Source organism: Xenopus tropicalis, chromosome 6 (genome assembly GCF_000004195.4).
Source record: "Xenopus tropicalis strain Nigerian chromosome 6, UCB_Xtro_10.0, whole genome shotgun sequence".
Lineage (NCBI taxonomy): Eukaryota > Metazoa > Chordata > Amphibia > Anura > Pipidae > Xenopus > Xenopus tropicalis.
Genome location: NC_030682.2, coordinates 4,449,942 through 4,464,350, shown reverse-complemented (window position 1 = coordinate 4,464,350; position 14,409 = coordinate 4,449,942). Strand labels below are relative to the sequence as shown.

General features: G+C 54.3%; 1 protein-coding gene across 1 annotated transcript in view; it reads right to left on the bottom strand.

The window, feature by feature from the left end:
* Positions 1-14,409, bottom strand: part of LOC101735118 (zinc finger protein 721-like) — a 28,388-nt gene that overhangs the window by 7,637 nt on the left and 6,342 nt on the right. The window contains exons 3-6 of the mRNA XM_031903959.1: positions 12,632-13,145; positions 4,095-4,232; positions 1,588-1,701; positions 166-1,067 (exon numbers count right to left, since the gene is read on the bottom strand). Of these exons, the coding sequence (XP_031759819.1) occupies positions 166-1,067; positions 1,588-1,701; positions 4,095-4,232; positions 12,632-13,145 (1,668 nt within the window). The remainder of the gene's footprint in view (positions 1-165; positions 1,068-1,587; positions 1,702-4,094; positions 4,233-12,631; positions 13,146-14,409) is intronic.

Genomic DNA, 14,409 nt, shown 5'->3' with positions numbered 1-14,409 from the left:
GGTTCATCGAGACCCTTTGTCCTACAATCTAAAAACCTTCTAAAAATCCGCCATTTTTTTGGTTGGCGGTTTGGGCGAAACCTCACATATAAAAGGTTTCTCTCCTCCGTGACCCTCTCGCCCGCGTTCCCTACACTCTATATTCTGATGAAGGGGCTGCGCTTAGGACAGAAACGTTTCCCACATCCGGTACATGTGAAAGGTTTCTCTCATGTGGATTTTCTGGTGTCGGTGCAGCGTATCCTTCACGGTGAAACACTTGCCGCACTCGTTACACGTGAAGGGTTTGGCCCCCGTGTGGGTGGTCTGATGCCTGCGCAGGTGGCTCTTTTGGCGGAAGCTTTTGCCACACTCGGTGCAGGTGAATGGGTTCTCCCCCGTGTGTATTTTCTCGTGCCTACGCAGGGTGTCCTTCAACGTGAAGCACTTCCCACACTCGGAGCAAGAGAAAGGCTTTTCCGCCTTGTGAATATTCTCGTGCCGGCGGAGGGTGCTCAGGTCGGAGAATAACTTGCCGCATTCGGTGCAGGTGAATGGTTTCACCCCTGTGTGGATTCGGAGGTGGGCGTGCAGGCTGGTGTTGTTGGTGAAGCTTTTGCCACACTCGGTGCAGGTGAAGGGGTTCTCCCCGGTGTGAATTCTATGGTGGATGCGCAGGTAACTCTTACGGGAGAAGCTCTTGCCGCACTCGGAGCAGGAGAATGGTTTCTCCCCAGTGTGGATCCTATTGTGTATGAGGAGGCTATTCTTACAGGAGAAACACTTGCCGCACTCGGTGCACTTGAAGGGGTTCTCTCCTGTGTGCAGACTGTCGTGCAAGTGAAGGTAGCGCTTAGTAGAGAAACACTTCCCGCACTTATCGCAGATAAAACCCGACGATTTGCTGCTCGCTGCGGGATCCTCGGCCGCTCGCTGCTCCGTTAACCCTTCGCCGCCGTGTAGTGGCTCCGTGGCGGGGTCCTGGGAGCTGGAGAAGTCGCTGGATTCTGCCACGTGGGAGCCGCGGCGCCTCGCCCAATGCCGAGCGGTGTCGGGCTCCCAGGTCTCGTCGCCATTCCAGCAGGTATCTAGCGGCCAAGGAAAGAGCCATAAACATTAGGGATTCGGCCTTTTCAGCAGGATTTGGCATCAGCCGAAGCGAATCCGAACCCTTAAAATCACGTGACTTTTTGTGACATCAGGGGTCCTTAAACTACGGCCCACAGGCCAGATACGGCCCCCCAAGGTCCTCACCCCTGGCTACTAGCTGTCTGTCTCAGCATCTGCCAGGTAGTAGCCAGGGGCAATGACACAGCAGGGGGGGGGGGCTGTAGTTTGAGGGCTAACTACTGTATAGTCCGGCCGCCCAACAGTCTGAGGGACCATGAACTGGCCCCCTGTTTAAAAAGTTCGAGGGCCCCTGTGTCACAAACACGGAAGTTACAACTTTCTCACCGTGCACACTCTTTAACCCTTCTGTATCCTAACTGATATATGTAAATTAGGATTTGGATTCAGTTCGGGAATTCGCCCAACTCTGAAAATAGTGGATTCGGTGCAACATAGAAATACCCAGAAGCCCCGCCCAACGAGAGGGATTGAGCTTACCCCAGTCATTAAATGCCCCCGTCGAGCTTTCCATCGGGTTTGAATCATATTCATAGTCGGGTTCTTCTTCCTTTATTTTTATCTTCAGAATCTCTGGCTCCTCCTCAGTTTGATCTGCAGATAAGGAACAGGTACAGCGTGTAAAGCTGGGAGTAAGGGAGAGACAGGGCCGTGTAAAGCTGGGAGTAAGGGAGAGACAGGGCCGTGTAAAGCTGGGAGTAAGGGAGAGACAGGGCCGTGTAAAGCTGGGAGTAAGGGAGAGACAGGGCTGTGTAAAGCTGGGAGTAAGGGAGAGACAGGGCCGTGTAAAGCTGGGAGTAAGGGAGAGACAGGGCCATGTAAAGCTGCCAGTAAGGGAGAGACAGGGCCGTGTAAAGCTGCCAGTAAGGGAGAGACAGGGCCGTGTAAAGCTGCCAGTAAGGGAGAGACAGGGCCGTGTAAAGCCGGGGAGCCGGGAGTAAGGGAGAGACAGGGCCGTGTAAAGCTGGGAGTAAGGGAGAGACAGGGCCGTGTAAAGCTGGGAGTAAGGGAGAGACAGGGCCGTGTAAAGCTGGGAGTAAGGGAGAGACAGGGCCGTGTAAAGCTGGGAGTAAGGGAGAGACAGGGCCGTGTAAAGCTGGGAGTAAGGGAGAGACAGGGCCGTGTAAAGCTGGGAGTAAAGGAGAGACAGGGCCGTGTAAAGCTGGGAGTAAAGGAGAGACAGGGCCGTGTAAAGCTGGGAGTAAAGGAGAGACAGGGCCGTGTAAAGCTGGGAGTAAGGGAGAGACAGGGCCGTGTAAGCTGGGAGTAAGGGAGAGACAGGGCCGTGTAAAGCTGGGAGTAAGGGAGAGACAGGGCCGTGTAAAGCTGGGAGTAAGGGAGAGACAGGGCCGTGTAAAGCTGGGAGTAAGGGAGAGACAGGGCCGTGTAAAGCTGGGAGTAAGGGAGAGACAGGGCCGTGTAAAGCTGGGAGTAAAGGAGAGACAGGGCCGTGTAAAGCTGGGAGTAAGGGAGAGACAGGGCCGTGTAAAGCTGGGAGTAAGGGAGAGACAGGGCCGTGTAAAGCTGGGAGTAAGGGAGAGACAGGGCCGTGTAAAGCTGGGAGTAAAGGAGAGACAGGGCCGTGTAAAGCTGGGAGTAAAGGAGAGACAGGGCCGTGTAAAGCTGGGAGTAAGGGAGAGACAGGGCCGTGTAAAGCTGGGAGTAAAGGAGAGACAGGGCCGTGTAAAGCTGGGAGTAAGGGAGAGACAGGGCCGTGTAAAGCTGGGAGTAAGGGAGAGACAGGGCCGTGTAAAGCTGGGAGTAAAGGAGAGACAGGGCCGTGTAAAGCTGGGAGTAAGGGAGAGACAGGGCCGCGTAAAGCTGGGAGTAAGGGAGAGACAGGGCCGTGTAAAGCTGGGAGTAAGGGAGAGACAGGGCCATGTAAAGCTGGGAGTAAGGGAGAGACAGGGCCGTGTAAAGCTGGGAGTAAGGGAGAGACAGGGCCGTGTAAAGCTGGGAGTAAGGGAGAGACAGGGCCGTGTAAAGCTGGGAGTAAGGGAGAGACAGGGCCGTGTAAAGCTGGGAGTAAGGGAGAGACAGGGCCGTGTAAAGCTGGGAGTAAGGAAGTGCCTTGTGCCTCAGGCACAGCTGCCCCAGCCCAAGCCCCGCCCACAAATACTGCCCCCATCATCCCCCTCTGCCCCAGCCCAAGCCCCACCCACAAATACTGCCCCCATCATCCCCCTCTGCCCCAGCCCAAGCCCCACCCACAAATACTGCCCCCATCATCCCCCTCTGCCCCAGCCCAAGCCCCACCCACAAATACTGCCCCCATCATCCCCCTCTGCCCCAGCCCAAACCCCACCCACAAATACTGCCCCCATCATCCCCCTCTGCCCCAGCCCAAGCCCCACCCACAAATACTGCCCCCATCATCCCCCTCTGCCCCAGCCCAAGCCCCACCCACAAATACTGCCCCCATCATCCCCCTCTGCCCCAGCCCAAGCCCCACCCACAAATACTGCCCCATCATCCCCCTCTGCCCCAGCCCAAGCCCCACCCACAAATACTGCCCCCATCATCCCCCTCTGCCCCAGCCCAAGCCCCACCCACAAATACTGCCCCCATCATCCCCCTCTGCCCCAGCCCAAGCCCCACCCACAAATACTGCCCCCATCATCCCCCTCTGCCCCAGCCCAAGCCCCACCCACAAATACTGCCCCCATCATCCCCCTCTGCCCCAGCCCAAGCCCCGCCCACAAATACTGCCACCATCATCCCCCTCTGCCCAAGCCCCGCCCACAAATACTGCGCCATCATCCCCCCTCTGCCCTACCCCCCCCACAAATTCTGCCCCATCATCCCCCTCTGCCCCAGCCCAAGCCCTGCCCACAAATACTGCCCCCATCATCCCCCTCTGCCCCCACAGCAATAACCTCCAACTGGCACCTACCCACCCTGCTGGGAATTGCTGGGGGTTTGTACCCTTTGTGGGTGGGTGGGGCTTACCCCTGCGCTCTCCCTCATTAATACAGAATATTACTCACCGGCCTCAGGGGCCGAATCCCCTTCATTTTTTACTGGTGACTGATCATCCTCACTGTCCGACTGCACCGGATCCTCTGTGTCCGATTCTTCGTTTTCCGATTTCACCTCCAGTCTCAGCGAGTCGGTGTCTGAACAACCTGACAGCAAGGAACAGAAACCCACCATATAAAGCTGCCTGTGGGGCTGCGCTTGGGCCCCCCCTCTGATATTAGTGCAATAAATACATGTTGTACAGGGAGGGGTTTATCCAATCAGGGGAATCAAAGAGGTAGTTTGGGGGGCAGAGTCACAAGACGCCATTTGCTACCCAGATAGACATCTACTTACGTGACACACGTGTTGCCATGTTGGGAATGGGCGGGGCCTGTGCGCAGATAGGAGGGCCCCACACTCACTGCCTGAGATCCATCAGAAATGTCCTGTCTGTGGGAAACAGCAAGAGGGCACTTACTCATAAGTCAAACACTTAGAGAAATAAATACACATTAAACTGTATGAATGGACTACATTTAACCTTTTATTCTTGAACCAACAAATGTATTTGTAGCTGTAATATTGGTGTGTAGGCGCCATCTCAGTGCCTTGTGCCTGAGTCTGAGCTTTCAGCCAGCGCTACCCATTAGAACTGCTTTCAGCTAACCTATTGTTTCTCCTACTCCCATGTAACTGGAGGAGTCCCAAGCCGGACTTGGATTTCTTACTATTGAGTGCTATTCTGATACCTACTGGGAGCTGCTATCTTGCTCCCTTCCCATTGTTCTGCTGATCGGCTGCTTTAAAGCACAAAAGGTACAATCACTGCACAACCAGCACAAACAAATGAAAAGAGGGAGGAGCTCTCGCTCGCAGGTGCCCAGGGCCCACAGTTTTGGCTTCAGCACCAACTCAATCCAAACACAACTTAACCTTTTTGAAGTAAAACTAATTTCAAGCAACTTTGCAATAAATATCAATTAAAATATGCAGCCTTTTCATGATTTTGAATGTGATAATATGATTTGCAATAGTTCCCCAAGCCCCGCCCCCTGCTCTCCTGATTTGTAGTTGACGATCTTTAGAGAAACCGGGGATTAACCCCCAGTCCCACAGCCGCCCCTCTCTATCAGCCCCTGCAGCGGGATTAACCCCCAGTCCCACAGCCGCCCCTCTCTATCAGCCCCTGCAGCGGGATTAACCCCCAGTCCCACAGCCGCCCCTCTCTATCAGCCCCTGCAGCGGGATTAACCCCCAGTCCCACAGCCGCCTCTCTCTATCAGCCCCTGCAGCGGGATTAACCCCCAGTCCCACAGCCGCCCCTCTCTATCAGCCCCTGCAGCGGGATTAACCCCCAGTCCCACAGCCGCCCCTCTCTATCAGCCCCTGCAGCGGGATTAACCCCCAGTCCCACAGCCGCCCCTCTCTATCAGCCCTGCAGCGGGATTAACCCCCAGTCCCACAGCCGCCCCTCTCTATCAGCCCCTGCAGCGGGATTAACCCCCAGTCCCACAGCCGCCCCTCTCTATCAGCCCCTGCAGCGGGATTAACCCCCAGTCCCACAGCCGCCTCTCTCTATCAGCCCCTGCAGCGGGATTAACCCCCAGTCCCACAGCCGCCCCTCTCTATCAGCCCCTGCAGCGGGATTAACCCCCAGTCCCACAGCCGCCCCTCTCTATCGGCCCCTGCAGCGGGATTAACCCCCAGTCCCACAGCCGCCCCTCTCTATCAGCCCCTGCAGCGGGATTAACCCCAGTCCCACAGCCGCCCCTCTCTATCAGCCCCTGCAGCGGGATTAACCCCCAGTCCCACAGCCGCCCCTCTCTATCAGCCCCTGCAGCGGGATTAACCCCCAGTCCCACAGCCGCCCCTCTCTATCAGCCCTGCAGCGGGATTAACCCCCAGTCCCACAGCCGCCCCTCTCTATCAGCCCCTGCAGCGGGATTAACCCCCAGTCCCACAGCCGCCCCTCTCTATCAGCCCCTGCAGCGGGATTAACCCCCAGTCCCACAGCCGCCCCTCTCTATCGGCCCCTGCAGCGGGATTAACCCCCAGTCCCACAGCCGCCCCTCTCTATCAGCCCCTGCAGCGGGATTAACCCCCAGTCCCACAGCCGCCCCTCTCTATCAGCCCCTGCAACGGGATTAACCCCCAGTCCCACAGCCGCCCCTCTCTATCGGCCCCTGCAGCGGGATTAACCCCCAGTCCCACAGCCGCCCCTCTCTATCAGCCCCTGCAGCGGGATTAACCCCCAGTCCCACAGCCGCCCCTCTCTATCAGCCCCTGCAGCGGGATTAACCCCCAGTCCCACAGCCGCCCCTCTCTATCAGCCCCTGCAGCGGGATTAACCCCCAGTCCCACAGCCGCCCCTCTCTATCAGCCCCTGCAGCGGGATTAACCCCCAGTCCCACAGCCGCCCCTCTCTATCAGCCCCTGCAGCGGGATTAACCCCCAGTCCCACAGCCGCCCCTCTTTATCGGCCCCTGCAGCGGAATTAACCCCCAGTCCCACAGCCGCCCCTCTCTATCAGCCCCTGCAGCGGGATTAACCCCCAGTCCCACAGCCGCCCCTCTCTATCAGCCCCTGCAGCGGGATTAACCCCCAGTCCCACAGCCGCCCCTCTCTATCGGCCCCTGCAGCGGGATTAACCCCCAGTCCCACAGCCGCCCCTCTCTATCAGCCCCTGCAGCGGGATTAACCCCCAGTCCCACAGCCGCCCCTCTCTATCAGCCCCTGCAGCGGGATTAACCCCCAGTCCCACAGCCTCCCCTCTCTATCAGCCCCTGCAGCGGGATTAACCCCCAGTCCCACAGCCGCCCCTCTCTATCGGCCCCTGCAGCGGGATTAACCCCCAGTCCCACAGCCGCCCCTCTCTATCAGCCCCTGCAGCGGGATTAACCCCCAGTCCCACAGCCGCCCCTCTCTATCAGCCCCTGCAGCGGGATTAACCCCCAGTCCCACAGCCGCCCCTCTCTATCGGCCCCTGCAGCGGGATTAACCCCCAGTCCCACAGCCGCCCCTCTCTATCGGCCCCTGCAGCGGGATTAACCCCCAGTCCCACAGCCGCCCCTCTCTATCGGCCCCTGCAGCGGGATTAACCCCCAGTCCCACAGCCGCCCCTCTCTATCGGCCCCTGCAGCGGGATTAACCCCCAGTCCCACAGCCGCCCCTCTCTATCGGCCCCTGCAGCGGGATTAACCCCCAGTCCCACAGCCGCCCCTCTCTATCGGCCCCTGCAGCGGGATTAACCCCCAGTCCCACAGCCGCCCCTCTCTATCGGCCCCTGCAGCGGGATTAACCCCCAGTCCCACAGCCGCCCCTCTCTATCGGCCCCTGCAGCGGGATTAACCCCCAGTCCCACAGCCGCCCCTCTCTATCGGCCCCTGCAGCGGGATTAACCCCCAGTCCCACAGCCGCCCCTCTCTATCGGCCCCTGCAGCGGGATTAACCCCCAGTCCCACAGCCGCCCCTCTCTATCGGCCCCTGCAGCGGGATTAACCCCCAGTCCCACAGCCGCCCCTCTCTATCGGCCCCTGCAGCGGGATTAACCCCCAGTCCCACAGCCGCCCCTCTCTATCAGCCCCTGCAGCGGGATTAACCCCCAGTCCCACAGCCGCCCCTCTCTATCAGCCCCTGCAGCGGGATTAACCCCCAGTCCCACAGACAGTGCAGGGAGGAGGAGGAGGAGGAGGAGGAGGAGGAGGAGGAGGGAAAAGCACTTACCCAGTAGCCCAGGCTGGAGATGTGAGTGCAGGGGAGGGGAATGCCAGGGACACAGGGGAGGGAGTTACAGAGACACAGGGTACAATCCCCAGCCGGCCCGTTCCTTACTGTGTCCCCTCAAATCTCGGCTCTATCCGGTCTGTGAATGGGGGGAGGCGCAGAAACGACCAAGCCCCGCCTCCGGGGTTAGCAGTCAGTCCGCTCCCGATGACGCAGGACAGTTAGGGTGCAACCCACACACTGGGGCCCAATAAAATGTCCGTTTTTACTTCAGACATGTCATTGGTAAGGTTGGGTAGCGCCATCTTGCTAGTGGGCAGAATTTGCCCGTTTGTTAGTTGTGCATTGTTAGCAATAAAGCGGCGGCCATTAGGTTGGTGCCCAGTTTACCAACATACACTAATGCCAGTCTCCCCGTAGGGCGGGTAATTGGAGCCGGTGGGGGTCGTGCCTATGTACAGGGGCCGAATAAAAGAACCATTGTTATTAACGTCACAGCAGCTCACGGTTGCGGCCGCCATTTTACCGGTGGGCAGAGTTTAGTCGCTTTTTTCAGTCGCACGGTTGCTAATAAAGCTGCAGACATTTTGAAACAGGAAATTGACAGAGCGCCGAGACAAAGAAACTGCCATATAGACCCCCATGTTCATTCTACATTCTTATTATTGTCTTTTGTCATGATTTATATCTTACACATTATTGTTCTGTTCAGGAGACAAAATGTGGAGATTTCTGGCTGATATATGAGGCCTAGTGGCTAGTACTGCTGGGGGGCTGTGAGGGGGGGGCTGGGGGGCTGTGAGGGGGGGGCTGTGAGGGGGGGGCTGGGGGGCTATGAGGGAGGGGCTGGGGGGCTGTGAGGGGGGGGCTGGGAGGCTGTGAGGGAGGGAGTGGGGGGCTGTGAGGGGGGGCTGGGGGGCTGTGAGGGAGGGAGTGGGGGGCTGTGAGGGGGGGGCTGTGAGGGAGGGGCTGGGGGGCTGTGAGGGGGGGGCTGGGGGGCTTTGAGGGAGGGAGTGGGGGGCTGTGAGGGAGGGGCTGGGGGGCTGTGAGGGAGGGGCTGGGGGCTGTGAGGGAGGGAGTGGGGGGCTGTGAGGGAGGGCTGGGGGGCTATGAGGGAGGGGCTGGGGGCTGTGAGGGAGGGAGTGGGGGGCTGTGAGGGAGGGGCTGGGGGGCTGTGAGGGGGGGCTGGGGGGCTATGAGGGAGGGGCTGGGGGCTGTGAGGGAGGGGCTGGGGGGCTGTGAGGGAGTGGGGGGCTGTGAGGGAGGGGCTGGGGGGCTATGAGGGAGGGGCTGGGGGGCTGTGAGGGGGGGGGCTATGAGGGAGGGGCTGGGGGGCTGTGAGGGAGGGGCTGTGGGGCTGTGAGGGAGGGGCTGGGGAGCTGTGAGGGAGGGGCTGGGGGGCTGTGAGGGAGGGGCTGGGGGGCTGTGAGGGTGGGGCTGGGGGGCTGTGAGGGAGGGGCTGGGGGGCTGTGAGGGTGGGGCTGGGGGGCTGTGAGGGAGGGGCTGGGGGGCTGTGAGGGAGGGGCTGGGGGGGCTATGAGGGGTGGGCTGGGGGGCTGTGAGGGAGGGGCTGGGGGGCTATGAGGGAGGGGCTGGGGGGCCCCATTGTGTGCTGCCTGCGGCCCAGCTTGGGGGACAGGTAGGCGGAGTTTCACATTTACATTAGCGGGGGATGCGCTTTATAAAACCTTTATAAAGAAATACTACGAAAGAAAATATAAAGAAAAAATAAAATCTAAAATCAATTAAAAAGTGGATTAGGTGCTAATCTACTGGAGGGATTTTAAAGGGGACATTATGCAGAAAATATTATTTTTTTATTGTGCCGATTGATGTGGCCTCTGTCCGACAGCGCCTACGCCCACCATTTTAATTTGATCATTTGGCCCAAGGGCCGAACGTTAGAATTAGCCCGATATCTCCCATTGGTTTCACAATGTCGCCAAACAAGCAGAGCGGAACATCTATGGCCGCCTTACAGGGGAAGGAAAGGTACAAACTCAGTAGCTTTATCAGAAAGGTCTATGTAAATACAGCCATAAGCACTCACAGCTGCACTGAGTCCTCTATCAAAAGAAACACAGGATTTATTGTCTCCTTTTGTGTCACATGCTCTTCTGTGTCAGACTCCCTCTCTCAGAATTATCCTTCAGGGCACGAGTCTGCTCAGTTTGCTCCTCTCTCCCCCTTCCAACTGTGCTGTGTAATCTGAGCTACTAGCAGCCAGAGCTGCAGCAGGAAGCTACGGAGACCAAGGTAAAATGGCAGCTGCTATCTTAAACAAACAGAGGGAGCTTCTAGGGCTGTTACTCAGGCAGGTATAGCTTTATGCAGAATAAATATAGGGTTCCATTTATTTTCCTTGTCCTTTAAGATGCCACCATTACCCACAACCCATCAGTTTACTGCCCGACACATTTTGTCATTCTTAGTGTGACTTTCTCAAGGGCTATCAGTTAGGGTTAGTGCTTATTTGTGCCCTGGGTACCCCTGGAACTATAGCGGGGTGACTGTTACCCCAATGTTTCTATATATCTGTAACCTTGTTATGGGCTAAGGGGGCCCAGCCTGAAGGCCAGTTAGGGGGGGATTTGGGGTGAGTGCTTATTTGTGCCCTGGGTACCCCTGGAACTATAGCGGGGTGACTGTTACCCCAATGTTTCTATATATCTGTAACCTTGTTATGGGCTAAGGGGGCCCAGCCTGAAGGCCAGTTAGGGGGGGATTTGGGGTGAGTGCTTATTTGTGCCCTGGGTACCCCTGGAACTATAGCGGGGTGACTGTTACCCCAATGTTTCTATATATCTGTAACCTTGTTATGGGCTAAGGGGGCCCAGCCTGAAGGCCAGTTAGGGGGGGATTTGGGGTGAGTGCTTATTTGTGCCCTGGGTACCCCTGGAACTATAGCGGGGTGACTGTTACCCCAATGTTTCTATATATCTGTAACCTTGTTATGGGCTAAGGGGGCCCAGCCTGAAGGCCAGTTAGGAGGGGATTTGGGGTGAGTGCTTATTTGTGCCCTGGGTACCCCTGGAACTATAGCGGGGTGACTGTTACCCCAATGTTTCTATATATCTGTAACCTTGTTATGGGCTAAGGGGGCCCAGCCTGAAGGCCAGTTAGGGGGGGATTTGGGGTGAGTGCTTATTTGTGCCCTGGGTACCCCTGGAACTATAGCAGGGTGACTGTTACCCCAATGTTTCTATATATCTGTAACCTTGTTATGGGCTAAGGGGGCCCAGCCTGAAGGCCAGTTAGGGGGGGATTTGGGGTGAGTGCTTATTTGTGCCCTGGGTACCCCTGGAACTATAGCGGGGTGACTGTTACCCCAATGTTTCTATATATCTGTAACCTTGTTATGGGCTAAGGGGGCCCAGCCTGAAGGCCAGTTAGGGGGGGATTTGGGGTGAGTGCTTATTTGTGCCCTGGGTACCCCTGGAACTATAGCAGGGTGACTGTTACCCCAATGTTTCTACATATCTGTAACCTTGTTATGGGCTAAGGGGGCCCAGCCTGAAGGCCAGTTAGGGGGGGATTTGGGGTGAGTGCTTATTTGTGCCCTGGGTACCCCTGGAACTATAGCAGGGTGACTGTTACCCCAATGTTTCTATATATCTGTAACCTTGTTATGGGCTAAGGGGGCCCAGCCTGAAGGCCAGTTAGGGGGGGATTTGGGGTGAGTGCTTATTTGTGCCCTGGGTACCCCTGGAACTATAGCGGGGTGACTGTTACCCCAATGTTTCTATATATCTGTAACCCTGTTATGGGCTAAGGGGGCCCAGCCTGAAGGCCAGTTAGGGGGGATTTGGGGTGAGTGCTTATTTGTGCCCTGGGTACCCCTGGAACTATAGCGGGGTGACTGTTACCCCAATGTTTCTATATATCTGTAACCCTGTTATGGGCTAAGGGGGCCCAGCCTGAAGGCCAGTTAGGGGGGATTTGGGGTGAGTGCTTGTGCCCTGGGTACCCCTGGAACTATAGCGGGGTGACTGTTACCCCAATGTTTCTATATATCTGTAACCTTGTTATGAGCTAAGGGGGCCCAGCCTGAAGGCCAGTTAGGGGGGGATTTGGGGTGAGTGCTTATTAAAAATGTAAAAATTAAAAAACTATACATAAATAAAAAATAATCACCCCTAGTAATATGGGGCCTGAGGGATGGGGTGCACCCCTCTAAGCTGCACTGTATACACCGCAGCCCCCTATTGGATGTTATATCCCAGATTTAATTCATAGGGAATAGAACAGTAAAGAGGCAGGGATACAGGAGGGCTGATATTTAGGTCAGTAAGTATTTATGTCATGGGGTCACGTGACCAACATGAAGTCAGACCTACACCATGCGAGATCCGTTAAACCAACAAATGCCTCTTTAGTAGCTCAAGTCTACTTGCCCCAGGCTCTCTTGTATTTAACTGCCCCCCTGAATACAGTGCAGCATTAGTGGCAGCACCATATTCAGGGTTCAGCTCACCCTCAGTCCAACCAGAGCACAGAGCTGGGCCAAAATGCTGCTCAGGGACATCAGATTTGAGTGAGGAAAGGGCGCCATCATGTGGCTGCATGTGAAAATGACACTCTGAAAACAGAAACTAACATGGCAGCTTTGGGTGTCTCTTTATGTAGAATAAAAAGCAATGTAGCACACAGTGCTGTAAATGGTTAGTCTAGAGCCTCCTATTGGCCAATGAAGAATGTACACATCACAGGAACTTGTATGCCTATGTCTTTATTCTATATGATTTCAGGTGAAGTTTTCCCCACTATTGGCTATTGCCATCTCCCTGTTCACTGATGAAGACTGCAACGTTTGTGCAACAAAACATCAAATTTAGTCAGAATTTATCCCCTGTATGAAATTTCTGGTGTATCTGTAGGTTATTCTTATGGGAGAAACATTTGCCACACTCTGTGCAGGTAAACGGGGTCTCCCCCGTGTGAAGTCTCTGGTGGATGCGAAGGCTGCTCTTGTGGGAGAAGCTTTTCCCACATTCACTGCACATGAATGGTTTCTCCCCCGTGTGAATCCGCTGGTGAATTTGAAGATCATATTTGATAGAGAAGCCTTTCCCACACTCTGTGCAGGTAAATGGTTTCTCCCCCGTGTGAATCCTATGGTGGATGTGAAGGCTGAACTTGTGAGAGAAGCTCCTCCCACACTCTGTGCACGTGAATGGTTTCTTCCCTGTGTGAACGATTTCGTGTCTCTGAAGATAATTCTTCATAGAAAACTCTTTGCCGCACTCTTTACACCGGAATGGTTTTTCCTCGCTGTGGATTTTCAGGTGGCGGGTAAGTCCCTTTTTTAAAGAGAAGCTTTTGCCACATTCGGCGCATGTGAAATGCTTTGTCTCTGTAGAATCTCATCTATTTATTATAAAATTTTGTAAGTAAATATTATGGTCAAAGTACCACTCACCAAGGTGATAGCAAAATATCTTTATTGTGTGGAGTTACAAATTATATGCAAAGTACAAACAGCCAGTCAAACATACCCTTGACAGCTCACACACATATATGAAACATACACACATACTACATATACTTAACATTATTTTTTATATGCATTAATTGTACAGATTACTCCTGTGAGCTGTCAAGGGTATGTGTGACTGGCTGTTTGTACTTGGCATATAATTTGTAACTCCACACAATAAAGATATTTTGCTATCACCTTGGTGAGTGGTACTTTGACCATAATACTTACACAAAATTTTATAATAAATAGATGATATTCTACATTGGCGAGCCTGCCAGATTAATAGACACTGGGCTTTACATATCACACATATACCCACTTTGAAAGCTTCATAAGGGGGGATAGAGGATAGAGTGTGCTGTATGTATGAAGCTTCCAGAAGTCTGTAAGTAAAAGAACCTAGAGCGGATTTGTGTAAGTATCAGAGGCATTGAAACAGGAGTGCAGCAAGGAGTATTCTGCTTTCTGTAAGTATGGATTTTATTAATAATTTGTCAGGTAAGAGCAAATTAGAATTTAAAATTCCAAAAGACTTGTCTGATGCAAAGTTATGGTCGTATCTTTATAGTCAGTGTGTGGATGCGAATATAAAGTTAGATGAAGGAGTGTCATTTTCTAAACTAAAGCACAAAATTAACAATGTAATGTTAATGGTTAAAACATTTAACACGTTAATGTGCTCTAGTGAGAGGGACACTGAGGGGGTACAGGCTGTCTCTGGAACTTTAAAACAAGAGAAATGTGGCTCTGAGATTTTGACAGAGATAGAAAAACATAATGTCAGACTGACAGAAATTGAGGCAGTTTTGAAGCAAAGTAAAGTGACACATGTTTCTGTGATCAATAAAGAACAGAGACAGTCCCAGAGTATCCAGATATTAATGACCCAGAGTTAGATTATCAAACGGCAAAGTTAAAATTAAAAATTGAAAAACATTTGTTAAAAATTGTTGAGACTTTTCCGAAGTTTGATAAGTGCAGGACTTTGATTGGAAATAGTCACATATTTGAGACTTACTGTGCCAAGTATGATCTCTCAGAAGCACAAAAAAACACCATGTTTAGAAGATGGCTGCCTGTGTCTGTAACAAGTCGGTTGCCAGACTTAAATAGTATTGATGGTGAGTGCAATGAGTTTG